Genomic DNA, 24525 nt, shown 5'->3' with positions numbered 1-24525 from the left:
ACCCTCCGCCACACACCGTCAAGTGGCTTGCGGAGTAGATGTAGATGCACCCTCAAGAGTTCAAGTAGGTAATGAGCTAATGACACTGGAGCTCCAAAACGTAGTTATCAGCTGATTTAGAGATGGGATGTTTTTCTGTCCCATGACGCTCAGAACGTTAATTGTTTGACTCGTACCGGCGTCCCTGAGAGTTGTGGAGGTCGCGGTCGTGGTGTGCAGGCAGAGGCGCGGCTGCCCCAGTGACAGTGGCGGAGACAGTGACCGCTCGCGGCACCGCAGTTGGGTACCGATGAGGCGCTCGCCGCCACCTGCGCCAGCGCCGGTAAAAGTCGCGCCGACGGCATAAATACGACGCCCCGGGGGCGGCCGCCACACTCCGTCCCGGGCCGCCATGAAGCCGCTGCCGCTCACGGTGAGTACCTCCCACAGTGAGATCATCAGTGGAATATCGCCTTTACGATGTTAGTTTCTACCTCACCGGAAGGACTAGACGCGATTTTATGGGTATCACAGTAAACTGCTTCACGATTTGGTCTCAATGCTCCTCCTTAGATTTTTGCTTTACGATGCGGGTACCCAAATAAATGTAATTATTTTTTAAAAGCTATGTATTTTCAAATTGTTTACAAAACAACCTAATCCCCCTTAATATACTCTCCGTTGCAACTAGTACATTTGTCCCACTGTTGCTTCCACTGTTCAAAACATTTTTTGTAATCATCTGTAGAAGTGTAGACAGCTCCTGCGTCGTTATTTTCTTGACTTCTTCAAAGTTGTCAAATCGGTGTCCTTTCATGCCCCTTTTGATGCGTGGAAATAAGAAAAAGTCGCACGGTGCCAGGTCAGGCGAATTAGGTGCATGGGGCAGCAGCCAAAAACTAACAGAGATGGCAGTGTGTGCAGGTGCGTTGTCGTGTTGGAAGAACTCCTGTCTGCCACATATCGCCGGCCGGTGTGGCCGAGTGGTTCTAGGCACTTCAGTCTGGAACCGCGCGACCGCTCCGGTCGCAGGTTAGAATCCTGCCTTGGGCATGGATGTGTGTGATGCCCATAGGTTAGTTAGGTTTAGGTAGCTCTAAGTTCTAGGGGACTGATGACCTCAGATGTTAAGTCCCATAGTGCTCAGAGCCATTTGAAACATTTTCTGCCACAAATCGGACTTTTTACGAACATTATTGCGCAATCATCTTATAACTTCAGAATAAAAGTTTGATTCACGGTCTGACCTGGAGGAACGAATTCTGTATGAGCTACGCCCTTGGCAACCAAAAAGCAGATCAGCATTTTTTTTGATGTTTCATTTGACTTGAAGACATTTTTTGGATGGGGTGGCGATGTCGTCTTCCTCAGGCTTGAGTGTAGCTTTGTTCTTGGGTCGGAACCATAACACCATGGCGCATCACGAGTAATGTGATAGAAAATCTGGATCAGCTTCAAGCTGTTGATTCAAGGCACGATATGTTTCACCTCGACGTTGCTTTTGATTGTCAGTCAGAATCCGAGGAACAAACTTGGCGGCAACCATTTTCATTCCCAAATCTTCCCTTAAAATTCGCTAAACCGAGCTCCAAGATAACTCACTAATCACTGAAAGTTGACCTATTGTCTGTCGACGGCCTGTAAGCACAAGATCTCGAATTTTTGCAATATTTTCGTCAATTTGAGAAGTTGATAAAACTCCAGAACGAGATTTGTCATCATTAAACATGTCGCCGTTTTTAAAGCGCGCAAAGCAATCGATGCTATTGTTTTTCCCATAGCGTCCTTCTGGTAAGTAGTTTTCGACATTAAAATGCTTAAGCAGCATTATTACCGGTAGAAAACAAAATTTCACAGCTGAACGTTGTTCTCTTAAACTTGCCATAATAAAAAACGGAACAAAATCAAAAGAGCGCTACCATGAACAATGCGGCAGAAATACGTACTACACAATCTCCGCCCACCGCAATGTTATCCCGGTTTTTATGGGTACCTCCTCGTACAGTTTAGGACATCTAGCATTTATATACAGTGAAAATGCTAAAAAAGTGGTTATTTTGTAGGTGCAGAAAGCCCTAAACTGCTATCCTTTGCTGTTACCGGCCTTAAGCAAGTCTCACGCATTACGTAGATTTCACGATGTCAAAATTACGAAACGTACATAAATTACCGAACGTGAAGTAGTTACTTAATATTCTACAAGCATCCACGTAAGTGGAAAATTAGTATACTACCATTAGAACGTACAACGTGAATTACGTAACATCAAAAACTACGTACATGAAAGTGCCTCTGCAGCTGTGTTTCAGTGAAAGATGTGAACTGAATTTGCCTTGTACAAGTGGATGAGCGGGTGGCATTTCCAGCTTATGTCGAATGTATACAGTGTGCTTTAGAACATAGTGTTTTTCTTCTACATTTGAGAACTTGTGGGAGGGTATATTTTGAACATTTCTCAGAAAGAGCCTTCATTTAAAATAAGCTATGGCTTATTTGGTTTCCTGTAGCTCAAATAGTTCACCTTCCATCCATTGATGGTGTGTCATGGGTATAATTGGAAGGAACTGAACACAACGATGGATGTCAAAACACAATCTACTAGAGGCAGTGTACGGTTGTCTTTTTATCGTGCTAGATGAAGTTACTTGTAGGTCGTCTTCAGCTGATTTGAAAACATTTAAGATACTTCCGTCCGAGTTGCACATTTTCGATTAGATTACATGTTTCTGTCACTGTGGATCATCTTCAGATCTAAGTAGTTGCTTCAACAGCCCGTCTTGTCAACTCAGAACCCCATACTAGACGTGATTGAAAAGTGTTATCTAATTGAAACAGTGCAACTGAGACAATGAATGAGAATTATCTTAAATATGTATACAATTGCTGAATCTCTCAAAAATATTATGTCGACTATAGTGATTGAAAACCAGTCTCGAGATGGCGTTATTGCTCGTCATTTGCATGTGTGAAGAAACTCACACAGGCGACTCCCTAGCAAAATAGAATTCAATAATATTCATCGTGAACTGAACGAAATAGAAACCGTGACAGTCGACGTCTGTGACGGGTAGGAGAACCACACGGATCACCGAATATGAGGAGGACATTTCGGAACATGGAGCTGCCAATCAGAGTACAAGTTCACGCCAGTTGTCCACGCAAGGCATGTCGAGTGCATGAGTGTTTGATGCCTCCTGCATGGTGGTGGCGTACATCCTTCCGGACAACCAGACTTCAACCAAGTCAACAAATGTCACAGTTCCTTGGTCAGTGGTTCATTGGTCAGTATGCTGGTGTCCCAACATTTCAGAACACGTGATTTCTATTGATTAGTCCCATTTTGCTACGGACCCTCGAAATTTCACGCCTAAGCTGCCGGAAATCCGTGCTCTACTCGTAAGAGATTTGCCACCTGGAACTTTCATTAAACAACTGCGGCACACAAGTTGTTTAAAGAGATCACGGTATTAAAACATTCTCGATAACGTCTTGCCCGAACTTCATGATGACATTCGCTTGAGGTTGCGTGCTAGTTTAAGGTACCAGCATAGCAGAACTCGTCACACTTGGATCTTCTGGCCAGAGTATATCTCATAGACATCTTCAGGTAGAGAGTAGTTGGAAGGCGATGCACAGTCATTGCGCCTACGCTCTCTCCTGACAGCTCCTCTACCGACGTTTTCTTAAAGAAATTACTAAAGGCCATTTTATACCCATAATTGGTAGGAACAACAGATGAGATTAAGTGTCCTATGCAGCATTCAGTATTATAAGATGGAAATTATAATAAGGAGAGATTGAATTCAGCGTTACACCATCGTCGTCATTTTAAACATTTATTATAGAGTTGAGAAGACACAGATCCGAAATTTTACTCGACTAAGTTCACCAGACTATTCAGGTGTTTTGTTTAGCTTACCGAATGCTTAGGAAGTTTATTACAAGAACAGAAAAAGAAACATCATTCTAACAGTTCTATAGAAACTCTACGTCAACTTCCACCATTAGATTACTTGAAGAAATGTGCTCAAAATGTAACACTGTGCAACTTCGCAAATTTTGAAAAACTTATTTAGTATAACCTTCCATTTGGAAGGCTATTATTACAGACAGGGCTAATCTAGTCATATACACTCCTGGAAATGGAAAAAAGAACACATTGACACCGGTGTGTCAGACCCACCATACTTGCTCCGGACACTGCGAGAGGGCTGTACAAGCAATGATCACACGCACGGCACAGCGGACACACCAGGAACCGCGGTGTTGGCCGTCGAATGGCGCTAGCTGCGCAGCATTTGTGCACCGCCGCCGTCAGTGTCAGCCAGATTGCCGTGGCATACGGAGCTCCATCGCAGTCTTTAACACTGGTAGCATGCCGCGACAGCGTGGACGTGAACCGTATGTGCAGTTGACGGACTTTGAGCGAGGGCGTCTGGTGGGCATGCGGGAGGCCGGGTGGACGTACCGCCGAATTGCTCAACACGTGGGGCGTGAGGTCTCCACAGTACATCGATGTTGTCGCCAGTGGTCGGCGGAAGGTGCACGTGCCTGTCGACCTGGGACCGGACCGCAGCGACGCACGGATGGACGCCAAGACCGTAGGATCCTACGCAGTGCCGAAGGGGACCGCACCGCCACTTCCCAGCAAATTAGGGACACTGTTACTCCTGGGGTATCGGCGAGGACCATTCGCAACCGTCTCCATGAAGCTGGGCTACGGTCCCGCACACCGTTAGGCCGTCTTCCGCTCACGCCCCAACATCGTGCAGCCCGCCTCCAGTGGTGTCGCGACAGGCGTGAATGGAGGGACGAATGGAGACGTGTCGTCTTCAGCGATGAGAGTCGCTTCTGCCTTGGTGCCAATGATGGTCGTATGCGTGTTTGGCGCCGTGCAGGTGAGCGCCACAATCAGGACTGCATACGACCGAGGCACACAGGGCCAACACCCGGCATCATGGTGTGGGGAGCGATCTCCTACACTAGCCGTACACCACTGGTGATCGTCGAGGGGACACTGAATAGTGCACGGTACATCCAAACCGTCATCGAACCCATCGTTCTACCATTCCTAGACCGGCAAGGGAACTTGCTGTTCCAACAGGACAATGCACGTCCGCATGTATCCCGTGCCACCCAACGTGCTCTAGAAGGTGTAAGTCAACTACCCTGGCCAGCAAGATCTCCGGATCTGTCCCCCATTGAGCATGTTTGGGACTGGATGAAGGGTCGTCTCACGCGGTCTGCACGTCCAGCACGAACGCTGGTCCAACTGAGGCGCCAGGTGGAAATGGCATGGCAAGCCGTTCCACAGGACTACATCCAGCATCTCTACGATCGTCTCCATGGGAGAATAGCAGCCTGCATTGCTGCGAAAGGTGGATATACACTGTACTAGTGCCGACATTGTGCATGCTCTGTTGCCTGTGTCTATGTGCCTGTGGTTCTGTCAGTGTGATCATGTGATGTATCTGACCCCAGGAATGTGTCAATAAAGTTTCCCCTTCCTGGGACAATGAATTCACGGTGTTCTTATTTCAATTTCCAGGAGTGTATCACAGCTAAGCAATACTATATTTGTTTGAGATCGAGCATGCTAGTTTTCATGACTTTTTTATGGAAGTACAGGCGCAGCAATACAAGAGCTAACAACTAAAGGTAAACAGCATAGTAGTTAAATGTAGACGTACACCTAAGCAGCAGCCGAATATATGGATTAAGAGTAGAGTTTTCATAGCGAGGAAGGACACTTGATGACTGTTACCGTAACAAAACCAACATATACAAAGTGTTGACGGTAGTACGCCTTACATACAGTCCATACATGTTGCAACTGGTATTTATGGGATTACAATGTGACAGCTTAAATAATTGATAACCTAATGTCGTGACGAGGCAGTGAGACTATGTTGAGTTAATTAATGGTCTTATTAGGATAAATTATAGAAAAGACAACCAGCCAGAATATCTATATCAGCCATATGACACAACTGCTAACAGAAGACTGCAGTGCATTTTTAGTTTCTAATACGTCTTGGATGTTGAAATTACTAGCGGCAGAAAACTAAGATAGAGGTTTTTAAAATCTACTTATGTCGCTCCCTGTTACTTTCCCGACTGTTATCTCATTCTAAATAACATTTTTTTTTCGTTTGCCAAGGACAGCTGTCTGTGGAACGAGTTAACGTCAGGTTTATTTGTGGCACTTGACGAGAAAGTTTATGGGCAAGAGACTTCTTGGTATTTAAGTTCTTTCTATGGTTGGCCCTGAAAGTATAAAGCCATCACAGTTCATTTTGAAACGCACATTTGCACAGAACTGTACCCAAAGTACTTTTAACATTTCAAGTCTCAGTAATTTCTTAAACGATGTTCGGATTGTCGCTACAGATATCAGACTACAGTGAATCATTTTGCCATGTTGTAATCGGCAGGTCCGATTTGTAATCTCGTCATGTGTTAGAGAAAGAAACGAATGGAAGAACCAAGAGGCGGGACAAGAGAGGAAGAAATACAAGAAGAAAAATGCGACAGGAGTGCAGTAATAATCAACAGCGGCATGTTGCATCTCAAATATGTCGTCTGCACTGCGTCAATTTGTGCTTCATAAATCGCTACTAAGTTGAATTCTTTCTGAAAATCTCAGCTGTGGGTTCTAAACAATCGGGAGACTACTACCATGTACGAGAACCGTTGGTTTTATACTGAGCGACATGTTTGAGAAATTTCTCACGCTAGCGGCGAGGAAAGTGTCACGTGCCAAGAGAAACCTCTTGAGTGCACGGATTCTTTGGTTCTCTGCCAGAGAATGCCATGCAAGTGTCCTTGAACTTTCCAGGCAGCAACGAATTTCAAGTAAAGTTTCACGCAAGAAGAGTATTCAGATGCCTAAGCAGTGACGGCTGAATCAGAGGCACAGTTACAATATATGAGGGCGACTATCAGAAAAATGTGAAAATAGTATGAAATGAGGATAAATATAAGAATAACATAATTGATAAGAATCAGCAGATACGGAAGTTCCTTGGAACAAGTGAAATCTATTAGGTACTCAAGACGATTGATTACAGAAAATAGAACCTATGTGCAGGAGATAAGAAGTAAAAGAGCTTTTGAAAAGATATATTTGCGCAAGAAGAATTCAAAAAATTTTGACAGACTCTCAAAATGTTCTGCCTGGAGTTTAGTAATACGAGGTGCGACAATAAAGTAATGAGACTGATGTGAAAAAAATGTTGCTTACCGTTTAAGTCCAGTTTAGTTTTGTCTCCTTCGAAGTAGTTCCCTTCTGATTGCACACACTTTTTCCAGCGCTTCAGGGTCCTCGTCACAGCTTTTTGGACATCTTGTGTTGTTTGAAAATAGTGTCCTTTGACCGCCGTTTTGACTCTTGGAAATAGAAAAAAGTCTCACGGAGCGATATCTGGTGAATAAGGTGACTGTGATAGTACTGAAATTTGTTTTGAGGTTAAAAATTGCTGTACTGACAGAGTAGTATGGGATGGGACATTCTCGTGATGCGGAATCCAATTACCAGCAATATTGGTACGGACACGAAAAACTCTTTTAAGAAGCCTTTCTAAAATTTCTTTGTAGTAATAGTGGTTAACCGTTTGTCCAGGAGTCACCCACTCTTTATGAACACCCTCGCCAAGTTGACATCCGTCCGTGAGGGTGATGGTCGTCCAATGCGGTCTTCATCTTCAACATTCGTTCTGCCTTCACTAAACATTTTATGCATTTTATCCCAACGAAAAACTTGAGCTCTTGACATAAACTCCTCTCCAAAAGCCTTCTGAAGCTTACCGTAAGTTGTCGTGTTTTCACTCAATTTAACGCAAAAAGAAATGGCATACCGTTGCGCACTATTAAGTGGTTCCATTTCCGTGACGAGAGACACAAACACGTGTTAACTTACTACCGCACAACTCACGACTGAGAAGTTGCATAGTTGTGCCGCTTGCACTAGAAGCAGCTTATAGACCAGGGTCAAAGATATTGTGCCTACCAAAGCCTGCAGGGTTACCACATCTTGCAAAGAAAATCAGTCTCATTACTTTATTGTAGCACCTCGTATATGGTAGTGAATCAAGGGCAATGAAAAAGAAAGAGGAAAATATACGGATATCTTTGAAATTTGGCTGTAGAAAAAAAAGCTAGAAGTAAAAGGGACTGACTGAATGACGAGTGAAGTACTCCCAACAACGGTAGTGGAAAGAAGACTAGGCTATCTGATCAAATGTATCCGGACACTTATTAGTGGACATTAATGTCGGGTGTGTTCACCTTTTGCCTTTCGGACAGCTTCATCTCTGCTGACGACACTTCGAAGGAGGTGTATGAATGCCTGTAGAGCAATGACAGCCCGTTCTTCCTCAATAATCGAAACCAGAGAAGGTAGTGGTGTCGGATGCTGGGTCTGGGGCGAAGTCGACGTTCCAGCACGTCTCAAAGGTGTTCCATTGGGTTGGGGTCGGGGCTCTGGGCACACTAGTCCATTTTAGTAATGCTGTTGTCCATTAACCATCACCTCACAGATGCTGCTTTACGATACAGCGCATTGTCATGGCGATACAAACAACCATCGTGTCCGAGCTGTTCCTCTACCGTAAGCACTACACTTCGTTGGAAAACATGTTCACATCCTTCCACATTTAGCGTTTTCTTTAGCGCGGTAACAACGATTACATAGCAAACAGTGTTCCTCGGAATATGGCACCCACTAGAAAGGAAATGTCAACAATTGCCAAAACGATTAAGGGAATCAGTGAATGTTGCAGGACTATATCAAACATGGCGGAAAAAATTATTATAATGTTTTGTGATATACTCGTACAAAGTAGAATATTCTTTCAGACCTAGTCTAATATACTGCAAAATACCTACATTAATACACTGTAATTCTTATATGTTTGGATAAAAATGTATTTTCGGAAAGTGAAACAGCTCGCAAGAAAATGAACACACCATAATTCACTTTTTCTAATTGTTTGAGCGTTGACTACTACCAGCTCGCACAACTTTGCACGTGTAAAGCACAGATTCAGTGGAATTACCAGTGAATTTCGGAAGAATCTGCTGTCGTTCATCATGAAGAACATGTCCAGGCCTGTTTCACTCGTGTGAGGAGCTACTACACTATGTGATCAAAAGTATCCGGACACCTGGCTGTAAATGACATACAAGTTCGTGGCGCCCTCCATTGGTAATGTTGGAATTAAATATGGTGTTGACCCACCGTTAGCCTTGACCAAAGATTCCATTCTCGCAGGCATACGCTCAATCAGGTACTGGAAGTTTTCTTGGGGAATGGCAACCCATTCTTCACGGAGTGCTGCACTAAGGAGAGGTATCGATGTCGGATGGTGAGGCCTGGTACGAAGCCGGCGTTCCAAAACATCCAACAGGTTTTCTATAGGATTCAGGTCAGGACTCTCTGCAGGCCAGTCCATTACAGGGATGTTATTGTCGTATAACCACTCCTCCACAGGATGTACATTATGAACAGGTGCTCGATCGTGTTGAAAGATGCAATCGCCATCCAACAGTGGGAAGCAAGAAAGTGCTTAAAACATCAATGTAGGCCTATGCTGTGATAGTGCCACGCAAAACAACTAGGGGTGCAAGGCCCTTCCATGAAAAAACGGCCACACTATAACACCACCGCCTCCGAATTTTACTGTTGGCACTACACACGATGGCAGATGACATTCACCGGGCATTCGTCACACCCACACCCTGCCATCGGATCCCCACATTGTGTAGCGTGATTCGTCACTCCACACAACGTTTTTCCACTGTTCAATTGTCCAATGTTTACGTTCCTTACAACAAGCGAGGCGTCGTTTGGCATTTACCGGCGTGATGTGTGGCTTACGAGCAGCCGCTCGAGTATGAAATCCAAGTTGTTTCACCTCCTGCCTAACTGTCACACTACTTGTAGTGGATCCTGATGCAGTTTGGAATTCCTGTGTGATGGTCTGGATAGATGTCTGCCTATTACATATTACGACCCTCTTTAACTGTCTGAGGTCTCTGTCAGTCAACACACTAGGTCGGCCTGTACGCTTGTACTCTACGTGTCCCTTCACGTTTACACGTAACTATCACGTCGGAAACAGTGGACCTAGGGATGTTTAGGAGTGAGGAAATTTCGCGTACAGACGTATGACATAAGGAATACCCTATCACCTGACCACGTTCGAAGTCCGTGAGTTTCGCGGAGCACCCCATACTGTTCTCTCACGATGACTAATGATTTCTGAGGTCGCTTATACGGAGTATCTGGCAGTAGGTGGCAGCACAATGCACCAAACATGAAAAAGTATGTTTTTGTGGTGTCCGAATACGTTTGATCACATTATGTATGTATAAAATGTTCGGTAGGGCTTACGTCTAAGGAGTGCTTCAGCAAAGGTTTTAGAATGATAAACGCAGAAGATTTACCCATGTCCGTTTCAGTTCATTCTGGTAAGAGCTACTACATAGGGTTCTTTTGAGCTATTCATTTAAACATTGCGTTCCATGTTTACCAACAAATTAGTGCCCACCTCTACAGCTCAGTTTGCTAACGCGTTACGCGTAACTTACAGGTAGCAAGTTCGGACCCAGTTGATGAAAAAAGATAAACATTAATAGGCCAGTAATGGAAGGTAAAGGAGCGGCATATAATTCTTGATCAACGGACTACTCGCCAATAGCCTGGGTAAAATGCCAGACCTCTCCATAGTACTTCCTGTATACACTCCTGGAAATGGAAAAAAGAACACATTGACACCGGTGTGTCAGACCCACCATACTTGCTCCGGACACTGCGAGAGGGCTGTACAAGCAATGATCACACGCACGGCACAGCGGACACACCAGGAACCGCGGTGTTGGCCGTCGAATGGCGCTAGCTGCGCAGCATTTGTGCACCGCCGCCGTCAGTGTCAGCCAGTTTGCCGTGGCATACGGAGCTCCATCGCAGTCTTTAACACTGGTAGCATGCCGCGACAGCGTGGACGTGAACCGTATGTGCAGTTGACGGACTTTGAGCGAGGGCGTATAGTGGGCATGTGGGAGGCCGGGTGGACGTACCGCCGAATTGCTCAACACGTGGGGCGTGAGGTCTACACAGTACATCGATGTTGTCGCCAGTGGTCGGCGGAAGGTGCACGTGCCCGTCGACCTGGGACCGGACCGCAGCGACGCACGGATGGACGCCAAGACCGTAGGATCCTACGCAGTGCCGTAGGGGACCGCACCGCCACTTCCCAGCAAATTAGGGACACTGTTGCTCCTGGGGTATCGGCGAGGACCATTCGCAACCGTCTCCATGAAGCTGGGCTACGGTCCCGCACACCGTTAGGCCGTCTTCCGCTCACGCCCCAACATCGTGCAGCCCGCCTCCAGTGGTGTCGCGACAGGCGTGAATGGAGGGACGAATGGAGACGTGTCGTCTTCAGCGATGAGAGTCGCTTCTGCCTTGGTGCCAATGATGGTCGTATGTGTGTTTGGCGCCGTGCAGGTGAGCGCCACAATCAGGACTGCATACGACCGAGGCACACAGGCCCAACACCCGGCATCATGGTGTGGGGAGCGATCTCCTACACTGGCCGTACACCACTGGTGATCGTCGAGGGGACACTGAATAGTGCACGGTACATCCAAACCGTCATCGAACCCATCGTTCTACCATTCCTAGACCAGCAAGGGAACTTGCTGTTCCAACAGGACAATGCACGTCCGCATGTATTCCGTGCCACCCAACGTGCTCTAGAAGGTGTAAGTCAACTACCCTGGCCAGCAAGATCTCCGGATCTGTCCCCCATTTAGCATGTTTGGGACTGGATGAAGCGTCGTCTCACGCGGTCTGCACGTCCAGCACGAACGCTGGTCCAACTGAGGCGCCAGGTGGAAATGGCATGGCAAGCCGTTCCACAGGACTACATCCAGCATCTCTACGATCGTCTCCATGGGAGAATAGCAGCCTGCATTGCTGCGAAAGGTGGATATACACTGTACTAGTGCCGACATTGTGCATGCTCCGTTGCCTGTGTCTATGTGCCTGTGGTTCTGTCAGTGTGATCATGTGATGTATCTGACCCCAGGAATGTGTCAATAAAGTTTCCCCTTCCTGGGACAATGAATTCACGGTGTTCTTATTTCAATTTCCAGGAGTGTAGAAAGACACTAATATCTGACCTGAAAAGGCTGAAGATTTCAGATTCCTTCACAACTTCCTCTACAAAGCTTATAGAACCGACTACGGATTGGGCTGCCATTGAATGGACTGTCTGATACTAGACAGATCTACATCTTCATCTATATGCACACGACTGCTCTGCAATTCACACTTGAGTACATTTCTTCGAGCCACCTATTTCTCTACCGATCCATTCTCTAACAGCGCGTGGGATAAATGAAGGCTTGAATCTTTCTGTACGAGCTCTGATTTCTCTTATTTTGTTATTATGATCATTTCAAATGGTTCAAATGGCTCTGAGCACTATGGGACTTAACATCTATGGTCATCAGTCCCCTAGAATTTAGAACTACTTAAACCTAACTAACCTAAGGACAGCACACAACACCCAGTCATCACGAGGCAGAGAAAATCCCTGACCCTATGATCATTTCTCCCTGTATAGGTTGGCGTCAGTAAAAGGTATTTCCACATTCATAGAAGAAAGTTGGTGCCTTAAATTTTAGTCAGTTTTTGCTTATCAGATCCCTGACACTCTCTTCCCTGTTTCGCATTAGTGTAACTGCCTTCTTTGTACTTTTTCGATGTCTTCCATCAATCCAGTCTGATGGATCCCTCACAGCACAAAATATTCCAGCAGAGAACGGACAAGCGTAGTGTAGGCAGTCTCCTTCGTAGCCCTGTTGCGTTTTCAAAGAGTTCTGCCAATAAAACGTAGTCTCTGCCTTACCTCCCCAACATTATTTATGCGATCTCTCCAATTTATGTTGTTCGTAATTGTAATTCCTAGATACTTAAAAATCAACAGCAGTAGAAATAATAGTTGCTGTGGCAGGCGTACGTGCTAGTAGTAGAATTAGTAGTAGTAATAGTATAGGTGTAATAGTAATATTTGCTGTATGGTTAATTATAGCGTGGTTAATATTAAAAACGTAAATGCAGACGCGTAACTGTAGACAGAAAAATAAACTTTCGCATAGAGAGACAGGGTGCGGCACTATTCAGGGTGAACTATTTCTTTTCATGGGTTCGTTGCATTCTGAAACCCAGCAGGTGATCTTCAAGAGAAATATATGGCGAAAAAGAAGATGGTGACTGTGACTGTTGTTCGCGGGCGCTGAATGGCAAGCTTATTAGTACTGAATTTCAGTTTTCCTTCTTTCTCAAAACTTTCATTATTATCGACGACAACAGGTTCAAATGGCTCTGAGCACTATGCGACTTAACTTCGGAGGTCATCAGTCGCCAAGAACTTAGAACTAATTAAAACTAACTAACCGTAGCGGTTGCTCGGTTCCAGACTGTAGCGCCTATAACCGCACGGCCACTCCGGCCGGCCAACAACAGGAACACGGTACTACAATATACATGCGCTTTTTACTGTCACCTCCACGAGACAGTTATCGCTACAACGCCGAAGCATGGAAATGAAGCCCTGTACTGCATGACAGAGCGTAGGGGAATGACGCGACGTACCCGCACCGCCGTACTAGGCAAGATTCCCCGACCGTAATGGAGATGAATGATGATGATGATGATGATGATGAAGACGACACCCACAACACCCTGTCATCTCGGGACAGGAGAAAATCACTGGCCCCGCCGGGAATCGAACGTGGGACCCCGTGCTCGAGAAGAGAGAACGCTAACGCGAGACAGTGAGCGGCGGACACGCAACGCATATAACTTGGCAATACAATCGAGTAACTGACCCTCATTCATGCTTTTTCCTTTCTTCGTAACCCCTGCAGTGACGATTATACGATTTTCTTTTTAACGGAGTTGGCCAAGCACCACTATTGTAGTTTCGCTATATCGGCTTCCTCTTGTGTGATGCCAACGATTTTCCTCAATACCTCATTGAGATGCACCTCACCATGTGAAACTCTTCGGGGCATTGCATCTACAAATGAATGGAGTCCGGCTTGTTTTGACGTACTATTATTACAAACAAACAGAGCATTCCAAACTCTCTACCTCAGCCACAGCGTAGTTTTTCATTCAGCCACAAATCTGTATCCTAATTGGCTGCTCTTTCTCGACAACCGAGAAAATGACACTAGCTCAAAGTCATTCTACAGCCGTTCTAAAGTGATGCTGTGATCTAAACAGACACAGACACACACACTCACACACACACACACACACACGCACACACACACACATACATATATTAACTAAAATAGTGCTTTCCTATATTGTAAAATATTCTTTGTATGTAGCACGTGTTCATTCTCTACAACGTGTCAAATTTTTATACGCAAAAATATATCTATTTCTGTAGGATTAAAGTCAGTTTAAATCAAACACGTTATATTTTGTTACAGGCTTTGGTCGTCACTTTACTGGCGGCGGTGAGTGTAGCGGAAGATGCGTCTTCAATTGACGTCAGGTAAGGTTCCGCACATCCCACGAAAAGTTTCAGAAGATGTTGGGATTGAAGTTTTCTGCTACCTTTTCACAGAGACACTGGTTTATTACAAATGAAGAAAATATGACACAAAGAACGATAACTGCGGAGGTTATGTGTTGAATGTTTTCAGCTTCGCCACATTACTACGTAAATAAGACATAACAAAAAAGCAGCCACATAACGTCATCGTTTGCTGTGGAAGTTCTCTTGCCACGTTATTATTCAGCGTGCTCCCTTGAACGAATCCCTGAGACGTTTGTACCTGAATGTGTCTCATAATTCTATGAGGGCTATTCGGAAAGTAACGTCCAATCATGCGCGAAATGGGATACACTGTCAAAATCCGTTGGAGCTTTGCAGAGATGTGTTGGGCAGTGTCTCTAGCGCGCCCGTCGATCGCGTCACGTCTGTCTTTTCAGCGCATAGTGCGCGGGTAAAGATTCCTAGAAAATAGTGTCTCCCGCTAAGCTCTTCCATAAAGGCGTGGCGAGAGATTTCGCCTGATTTCGTGCAGCCCACACAATATAACTTTCATTCGTTTCCTTCTCCACGAAAATTCTCGGCCACACTCTACAACGGCTATTAAGGTGTTCCTGCTGCGTTTTCGATGGGGAGTGGCTGATCACCCACAATAAAACCCATAACTAGCTCCTCCTGAGTTTCATCACTGCTTCCTCTGGCAATGAACACAAAATTTTAGCAGAGGCGTAGAGAATTAGCGGAAAGCACAGACGCCTGCCAATTATGCCGAAGGTGTTGGAAAGTTGGTACAACACTAATTGTTGCAAATAAAAAATGTTTGATTTTCACCGTGGTCTCCATTTCGCGACGCATGGGACCTTACTTCCTCTCGCAGTTAGAAACCTTCTTAATTTTTTTTCGTGACAGTGGTGATGCTGAGTGTTTTGCTCTGCTGCTTCTCTCGGTGTCATAATGACGTACCCGACATTCACCTGTGGTGACTGACTCCGATAACACAGCAGCAACGTTTGGCGTAACGCCGCATCATTTCCCTGTTTTGGTTCGTTTGTTCACTTGTTAGGAATGTCAGCTCGGGCATCTCGATAAGCTTGTCGTGTCTACCAGTGATCCACGACTAATGTACATCTTCATCCTGACTAATTTAACTGAACTGTGACGGCTAATCGACGTTTCTCACTAAGTGATAGGAGGCCTTATCTCGGCTAACCTTCCAGACTAGTTTACCCGCAGTAAAAACGTCTATTCTGTTTAATGAGTGCTATTGTTTGGGACCTGGATACCACATATGGGACCTATCTAATAAATAATTTCCTTGGATTTTTTTAAATTTCCAAAAACGGGACAAGATTAATCACTCAGGGTTCCATCTCCTCAAGACAGTGCTCCATATAGCGTTTTTGGTACTTTAGCTGCAATCTGTGAAAGAAATAACAGAGTAAAATTTAATTGGTAAATAATACTAGGAAACGTAATTGTTCTACAATACAACGAGGGTGCTTATTCTTTATTATTGATACCGACTGGTAGTTGGAAGCTCCAACGTCAGGCGCGTAATGGGGCCCCTTAGGGATATGGCAGCAAGAGAGGGGAAGAATACCAATGTGCACTCCGTGTGCATACCGGGGGGAGTCATTCCAGATGTGGAATGGGTCCTTCCGGATGCCATGAAGGGTACGGGGTGCACCCATCTGCAGGTGGTCGCTCATGTCAGCGCCAACAATGTGTGTCGCTATGGATCAGAGGAAATCCTCTCTGGCTTCCGGCGGCTATCTGATTTGGTGAAGACTGCCAGTCTCGCTAGCGAGATGAAAGCAGAGCTCACCATCTGCAGCATCGTCGACAGGACTGACTGCGGACCTTTGGTACAGAGCCCAGTCGAGGGTCTGAATCAGTGGCTGAGGCGGTTCTGCGACCGTGTGGGCTGCAAATTCATCGACTTGCGCCATAGGGTGGCGGGGTTTCGGGTTCCGCTGGATAGGTCAGGAGTCCACTACACGCAGCAGGCGGCTACACGGGTAGCATGGGTTGTGTGGCGTGGACTGGGCGCTTTTTTAGGTTAGGTGACCTCGGGCAAGTACAGAAAGAGCAACAGCCTCAAAGGGTGCGGGGCAAAGTCAGGACATGCGGGGACCAAGCAGCAATCGGTATTGTAATTGTAAACTGTCGAAGCTGCATTGGTAAAGTACCGGAACTTCAAGCGTTGATAGAAAGCACCGAGGCTGAAATCGTTATAGGTACGGAAAGCTGGCTGAAGCCAGAGATAAATTCTGCCGAAATTTTTACAAAGGCACAGACGGTGTTTAGAAAGGATACATTGCATGCAACCGGTGGTGGCGTGTTTGTCGCTGACAGTAGTAGTTTATCGTGTAGTGGAGTAGAAGTAGATAGTTCCTGTGAATTATTATGACTGGAGGTTACACTCAACAACCGAGCTAGGTTAATAATTGGCTCCTTTTACCAACCTACCGACTCAGCAGCATTAGTAGCAGAACAACTGAGAGAAAATCTGGAATACATTTCACATAAATTATGTCAGCATGTTATAGTCTTAGGTGGAGATTTCAATTTACCAGATGTAGACTGGGACACTCAGATGCTTAGGACGGGTGGTAGGGACAGAGCGTCGAGTGACATTATACTGAGTGCACTATCCGAAAATTACCTCGAGCAATTAAACAGAGAACCGACTCGTGGAGATAACATTTTGGACCTACTGGTAACAAAAAAGACCCGAACTTTTCGACTCTGTAAGCGCTGAACAGGGAATCAGTGATCATAAGGCCGTTGCAGTAACCCTGAATATGGAAGTAAATAGGAATATAAAAAAGGGAGGAAAGTTTATGTATTTAGCAAGAGTAGTAGAAGGCAGATTCCAGACTACCTAACAGATCAAAACGAAAATTTCTGTTCCGACACTGACAATGTTGAGTGTTTATGGAAAAAGTTCAAGGCGATCGTAAAATGCGTTTTAGACAGGTACCTGCCGAGTAAAACTGTGAGGGACGGGAAAAACCCACCGTGGTTCAACAACTAAGTTATGAAACTACTGCGAAAGCAAAGAGAGCTTCACTGCAAGTTTAAACGCAGCCAAAACCTCTCTGACGAACAGAAGCTAAACGATGTCAAACATAGCGTACGGAGGGCTATGCGTGAAGCGTTCAGTGAATTCGAAAGTAAAATTCTATGTACCGACTTGACAGATAATCCTAGGAAGTTCTGGTCTTACGTTAAATCAGTAAGTGGCTCGAAACAGCATATCCAGACACTGCGGAATGATGACGGCATTGAAACAGAGGATGACACGAGTAAAGATGAAATACTAAACACCTTTTTCCAAAGCTGTTTCACAGAGGAAGATGGCACTGCAGTCCCTTCTCCAAATCCTCGCACAAACGAAAAAAAGGTTGACATCGAAATAAGTCTCGAAGGAATAGAAAAGCAACTGAAATCACTCAACAGAGGAAAGTCCACTGGACCTGACGGGATACCAATTCGATTCTACACAGAGTACGCGAAGGACTTGCCCCCCTTCTAACAGCCGTGTACCGCAAGTCTCTAGAGGAACGGAAGGTTCCAAATGACTGGAAAAGAGCACAGGTAGTCCCAGTCTTCAAGAAGGGTCGTCGAGCAGATGCGCAAAATTATAGACCTATATCTCTGACGTCAATCTGTTGTAGAATTTTAGAACATGTTTTTTGCTCACGTATCATGTCGTTTCTGGAAACCCAGAATCAAATATGTAGGAATCAACATGGATTCCGGAAACAGCGATCGTGTGACACCCAACTCGCTTTATTTGTTCATGAGACCCAGAAAGTATTAGATACAGGCTCCCAGGTAGATGCTATTTTCCTTGACTTCCGGAAGGCGTTCGATACAGTTCCGCACTGTCGCCTGATAAACAAAGTAAGAGCCTACGGAATATCAGACCAGCTGTGTGGCTGGATTGAAGAGTTTTTAGCAAACAGAACACAGCATGTTGTTCTCAATGGAGAGACGTCTACAGATGTTAAAGTAACCTCTGTCGTGCCACAGGGGAGTGTTATGGGACCATTGCTTTTCACAATATATATAAATGTCCTAGTAAATAGTGTCGGAAGTTCCATGCGGCTTTTCGCGGATGATGCTGTAGTATACAGAGAAGTTGCAGCATTAGAAAATTGTAGCGAAATGCAGGAATATCTGCATCGGATAGGCACTTGGTGCAGGGAGTGGCAACTGACCCTTAACATAGACAAATGTAACGTATTGCGAATACATAGAAAGAAGGATCCTTTATTGTATGGTTATATGATAGCGGAACAAACACTGGTAGCAGTTACTTCTGTAAAATATCTGGGAGTATGCGTGCGGAACGATTTGAAGTGGAATGATCATATAAAATTAATTGTTGGTAAGGCGGGTACCAGGTTGAGGTTCATTGGTAGAGTCCTTAGAAAATGTAGTCCATCAACAAATGAGGTGGCTTACAAAACACTCTTTCGACCTATACTTGAGTATTGCTCATCAGTGTGGAATCCGTACCAGGTCGGGTTCACGGAGGAGATAGAGAAGATCCAAAGAAGAGCGGCGCGTTTCGTCACAGGGTTATTTGGTAAGCGTGATAGCGTTACGGAGATGTTTAGCTAGCTCAAGTGGCAGACTCTGCAAGAGAGGCGCTCTGCATCGCGGTGTAGCTTGCTGTCCAGGTTTCTAGAGGGTGCGTTTCTGGATGAGGTATCGAATATATTGCTTTCCCCTACTTATACCTCCCAAGGAGATCACGAATGTGAAATTAGAGAGATTAGAGCGCGCACGGAGGCTTTCCGGCAGTCGTTCTACCCGCGAACCATACGCGACTGGAACAGGAAAGGGAGGTAATGACAGTGGCACGTAAAGTGCACTCCGCCACACACCGTTGGGTGGCTTGCGGAGTATAAAAGTAGATGTAGATACAGTTAGAAAGTCGACTTCGATCCAGACCCTGGCGTGAAACATCACTACCATCTTTGTTTTTAAGCTGTTGAGGAAGAATTGGCTGCCATTCTTCCACAGACGTTCAGGCGTCTCGTTGAAAATGTCTCCACCAAAGCCGTCAAAAAGGGGGACACCTTTCATCAGATAGTGTCTTTAGTAATGTTTATTTTGTTTTTGAAAATTATGACTGAAAAATGAAAGCGTATTATATATGTTAGTCTTTAAATTAGTGAAATAAAGTTCTAATATACGCTAATTTACGGATTACAAGAAAGTAAAACAATACATTTAAAAAAAAGAGCAACTGTACCGAATATGGCCACAGTAGTTCGCCATTGCTAAGGAACCCTCGCGACCTTAAACTGACCCATGGATTTAGTGGATTTAGTGTCATATTCGCTTTTCAATGGAAAATGCAATATAAACTGAACATTACATCGGTGCTTGGCAAAGCATGATAACAGTATGAAACAGGAAACAATTGCTGATGCTCTACTCTGATTAACAATATTCTACGAAAAATGAAAAATGTCCAATATTACACCTCGTGTCTCAGTCAGCCAACAGGAAACAGTCAACAAAAAAACCGATGCATAATCCCGTGCATTGATTAACTCACGCAACTGCAACCTGCAATGTACAATCCTAACAGCGTGTTAAAAATTTTATTCCGTAGAAAAGACAAACTGGCATAGAGCAATGGCTATAAAATCACAGGAAAGCACTCGTAAAATATATATTGGTCAGTCGGACAGAGTTATGGCAATTAGATTATCTGAACGTGAGAGGAGCTGGACATTAAGAAAGAAAGACTCAAACTCTGGCGATCATATTTTAATAAAGAACCACACATATGATGCAGAACGTAAAGTTTAGCATTGTGTCACCAAAAGCAGGAAGAGTGTGCTACTCGAAACACTGGATGGTTTAATATTAAGTGACCAAAGACAGTTTCATTTTTGTCTTGTGTTAATTAAGTTTTAGTTTTAAATACTAGACTGGTATTGTAAGTTTAACTTGGCTTTTGATCAGTTATTAAATGTATCTCCACGTAATAAAAAGTTGCTTCCCTTTTTATGTAACTTTAATTTTTGTGCATGGCAAAAAATAAACAAATACAGTACTCTCTTATGTAAACATTCTAAGTTTCATTATATTCGTTCCTTTTTTATTTTCCATGGAGGTATAGTGAACTGACCTATAGACTTAACACTGTACTCGATTTGATATTGGAGGCGCCATGTTGAATGCCACACAGAATAGCGGACTACCATTTGCGATCGATTCCTGTTCTTAATTTCAGTTGACTGCATACATCAGTTGCTTTAAACAGAAAATGTTGCAGTATTTTCGTGAATAACACAGTGTAGGAACGTATTTTCAGATGTATTTCAGGTGTCAAAGGCATTTTTGATCCACTAATACGAGGCAATTTGCCTCGTTAATGTAACTTTTTTTTAATCACGAGTGTCGAATAACCATGAAGAAAAGTATATTATGTGGAAAGGATACTTCTATGATACAGAATCCTCGTTAGTACCGACCTATGAAACTGATTTTCAGTCTAAGTTCTCTTCCAGAAAATGCGGAGAACATACTTTGCGATGAGTGCTCGCTTTCTAATATTTCCGTCTCGCAGCTTTCATACAGAGAACTTTTAGAGCTGCATTGGCGGAAAATTCAAAGTAAAATGCCAGGAATAAAACCACATCAGTAAAAGTAAACAGCACATACAAAATTCATGTAGACGAAAGAAAATTTCGCTTGAATGAGTCCACACGTCATTACATGTGATTCCTTTACACTTAAGACTGTAATCGAAATGATTAGTACAGCAGTAAACGGCCCAAGTTTGGGGCAATTAAAATGGCGGACGACGGCTTCATGTTCGTGGCGTCATGACAACTCTCCATATTATACCTCCATGGTAACTTCCATACAAACAATATCTGAGCAGGTCTTATTTCATTTTATCTATTAAGACACAAAGGAATTGCAGACATTGGTTGCAAGTGGGCATTGATTCAAATCAATAGGGAAAGTGGAAAATTAGTGCCAGACTGGGATTCGAACCCTGGTCTCCTGCTTAGTACGCCATCGGGACACAGTGATCATCGCAACCGCACGAGCACCCTAGCACACCCCCCCACAGACCCAAATTATTAACTTATCGACACATTACTAATGTAGTGCCCCTTCCCATTATTCTAATTACTCGCTACATTTCTACATCTACATCTACATCTACATTTATACTCCGCAAGCCACCCAACGATGTGTAGCGGAGGGCACTTTACGTTCCACTATCATTACCTCCCTTTTCTGTTCCAGTCGAATCCTGCCTCGGGCATGGATGTTTGTGATGTCCTTAGGTTAGTTAGGTTTCACTAGTTCTAAGTTCTAAGGGACTACTGACCTCAGCAGTTGAGTCCTATAGTGCTCAGAGCCATTTGAACCATTTGTTCCAGTCGCATATGGTTCGCGGGAAGAACGACTGTCGGAAAGCCTCCGTGCGCGCTCGAATCTCCCTAATTTTACATTCGTGATCTCCTCAGGAGGTATAAGTAGGGGAAAGCAATATATTCGATACCTCATCCAGAAACGCACCCTCTCGAATCCTGGACAGCAAGCTACACCGCTATGCAGAGCGCCTCTCTTGCAGAGTCTGCCACTTGAGCTAGCTAAACATCTCCGTAACGCTATACCGCTTACCAAATAACCCTGTGACGAAACGCGCCGCTCTTCTTTGGATCTTCTCTATCTCCTCCGTCAACCCGATCTGGTACGGATCCCACACTGATGAGCAATACTCAAGTGTAGGTCGAACGAGTGTTTTGTAAGCCACCTCCTTTGTTGACGGACTACATTTTCTAAGGACTCTCTCAATGAATCTCAACCTGGCACCCACTTTACCAACAATTAATTTTATATGATCATTCCACTTCAAATCGTTCCGCACGCATACTTCCAGATATTTTACAGAAGTAACTGCTTCCAGTGTTTGTTCTGCTATCATATAATCATACAATAAAGGATCCTTCTTTCTATGTATTCGCAATACATTACATTTGTCTATGTTAAGTGTCAGTTGCCACTCCCTGCACCAAGTGCCTATCCACTGCAGATCTTCCTGCATTTCGCTACAGTTTTCTAACGCTGCAACTTCTCTGTATATTACTGCATCATTTGTGAAAAGCCGCATGGAACTTCCGACACTATCTACTAGGTCATTTATATATATTGTGAAAAGCAATGGTCCCGTAACACTCCCCTGTGGCACGACAGAGGTTACTTTAACGTCTGTAGACGTCTCTCCATTGGGAACGACATACTGTGTTCTGTTTGCTAAAAACTCTTCGTCGTTTCCCCTAAGAGTTTGAGGCTGGTATGCATCTGTAATGAAGAGATCATGGGCAGTCTTTACCAAGTGTGGTGTCTGTTCTTCCGGACATTTGGAAACGAAAGAACACACCATATGTATATATTTCATCTACGACTGTGACATTCAGTTGTTACCTATGGCCTAAGAAGCCGAAAGTCGTTTCTTGACCAAAGAAATATAATTTAGCAGAATATTAGAAAGTATTTCGTAGACTAATTGACGTTTGTACAACTATTTTCACAGCAATATGGTGAGCCTAACTACGGAGAAGCCCACAGGCCCGGAGAAAATGCCTGGCGAGTGGGTGGAGCGCACCATGTGGAAGATGCGCTGGGTGCGCGAGTGGCGCCAGAAGATGATCTGGGTGCCGGTCTGGAAGAAGGTGTGGGGCCCGATGCACATCCGCGAGTGGGTGCCCATGCCGCGCGCGCCGCCGCAGATGGCCGTCTCCTGGAAGCAGCTGCACAACGTCAACGCCGAAGACGCGGAGGTCGGCGACAACGCCGTCTACGACCAGCAGCCGCAGCAGCAGCAGCAGGTGCCGACCAAGAGGTCGCTACCCAGGCCCGTACTCGTCGCCAGGACCGGCAAGTGAGGGACGCCTGTCTTTCCCCCACCTGCTGTCTCCTCGCCAGCAATCTCTCGTATCCTGCACGGGTGAACTGTTCGTGCTGCAGGATTAGTTCCTCGTGGAAAGAATTTGTCGGTAGCATCGTGCACTATCGGACTGCTGTGTTGGTGTTCAGCTGATTTGCAATGGATCTCGCATTTACTGGTACAGCTGACTCGAAACTGAGAAAAGAAGCTTTATTACTGACTACGAGTCACCCTTTCCTTCGATGGGGTGCTACAAGTTTAAGGTTACAGTTCGTTGAAAAGTAAAACGTGTTTAGAAACAGCATATAGTTTATCACTTAATTGCTGCCATCCTGTATAATGAGCAAGACATTGACGAAGAATTTATGTGGAAAAAGTATTTTCAATAATGCTCATAATGACTCTGAAAGACTTGTTACTCGGGTGTCATGATTACAGTACGTCCTTTGACTCAAAGCATGCATTGTCATTGTAAATTTGAATTGTATTTTCTGAATGAAATATATTTGTATGAATTAATATCTGATGTATTAGCCGAGATATAATTGCTACAGTTCGACAGTGAGTGTCATCTGAGGTTTAAAGAAGAAGATAATTTGCAAAGTTATAGCTCAGGGTGAGAACAATAGGTGTCAAAACAACAATGGCCCAACTCACTATGTAGCAGTGTTGAAATGGTGAGGCATTGTAACAACACCTCTATTAAAATTTTTAGTCCTTACAGAACGAGATAATTCCTAGACTTTTTCCCTTGTAGTATATTATTGGAAGAATCTCATTCTTTCAGTGTTGAATGTGACACTTTCAGAATGTGGGTTTGGACACTACAGGTATGTACTGGTAGCAGCCAGCCCTGTGGGATCGACCGCTTCCCCGTTAACAGTACACTCATTGCTGGGATATACACGGTGCTTCAGCTGCCCCTACCGCTGGGTTTTATGCAACCCACAGCACCTTCAAGTACCATTTTCATATTCTCTCGCTCGCTACACCAAAATATTACTCCTACAGAAAGAAAATGAACACGAC

General features: G+C 44.6%; 1 protein-coding gene across 1 annotated transcript; it reads left to right on the top strand.

Moving 5' to 3' along the window:
• The first annotated feature begins 388 nt into the window (after positions 1–388).
• On the top strand, positions 389–23962 carry LOC126188266 (uncharacterized). Its single transcript, XM_049929836.1, has 3 exons — positions 389–412; positions 14494–14558; positions 23143–23962. Exons 1-3 carry the CDS (start codon positions 392–394, stop codon positions 23492–23494), a joined length of 438 nt encoding a protein of 145 aa, XP_049785793.1. The 5' UTR covers positions 389–391; the 3' UTR covers positions 23495–23962.
• The last annotated feature ends 563 nt before the right edge of the window (positions 23963–24525 follow it).

The sequence above is a fragment of the Schistocerca cancellata genome, chromosome 5, assembly GCF_023864275.1.
Source record: "Schistocerca cancellata isolate TAMUIC-IGC-003103 chromosome 5, iqSchCanc2.1, whole genome shotgun sequence".
NCBI lineage: Eukaryota > Metazoa > Arthropoda > Insecta > Orthoptera > Acrididae > Schistocerca > Schistocerca cancellata.
The sequence above is the reverse complement of the archived record's forward strand: the minus strand, read 5'-3'. Positions and strand labels throughout refer to the sequence as shown.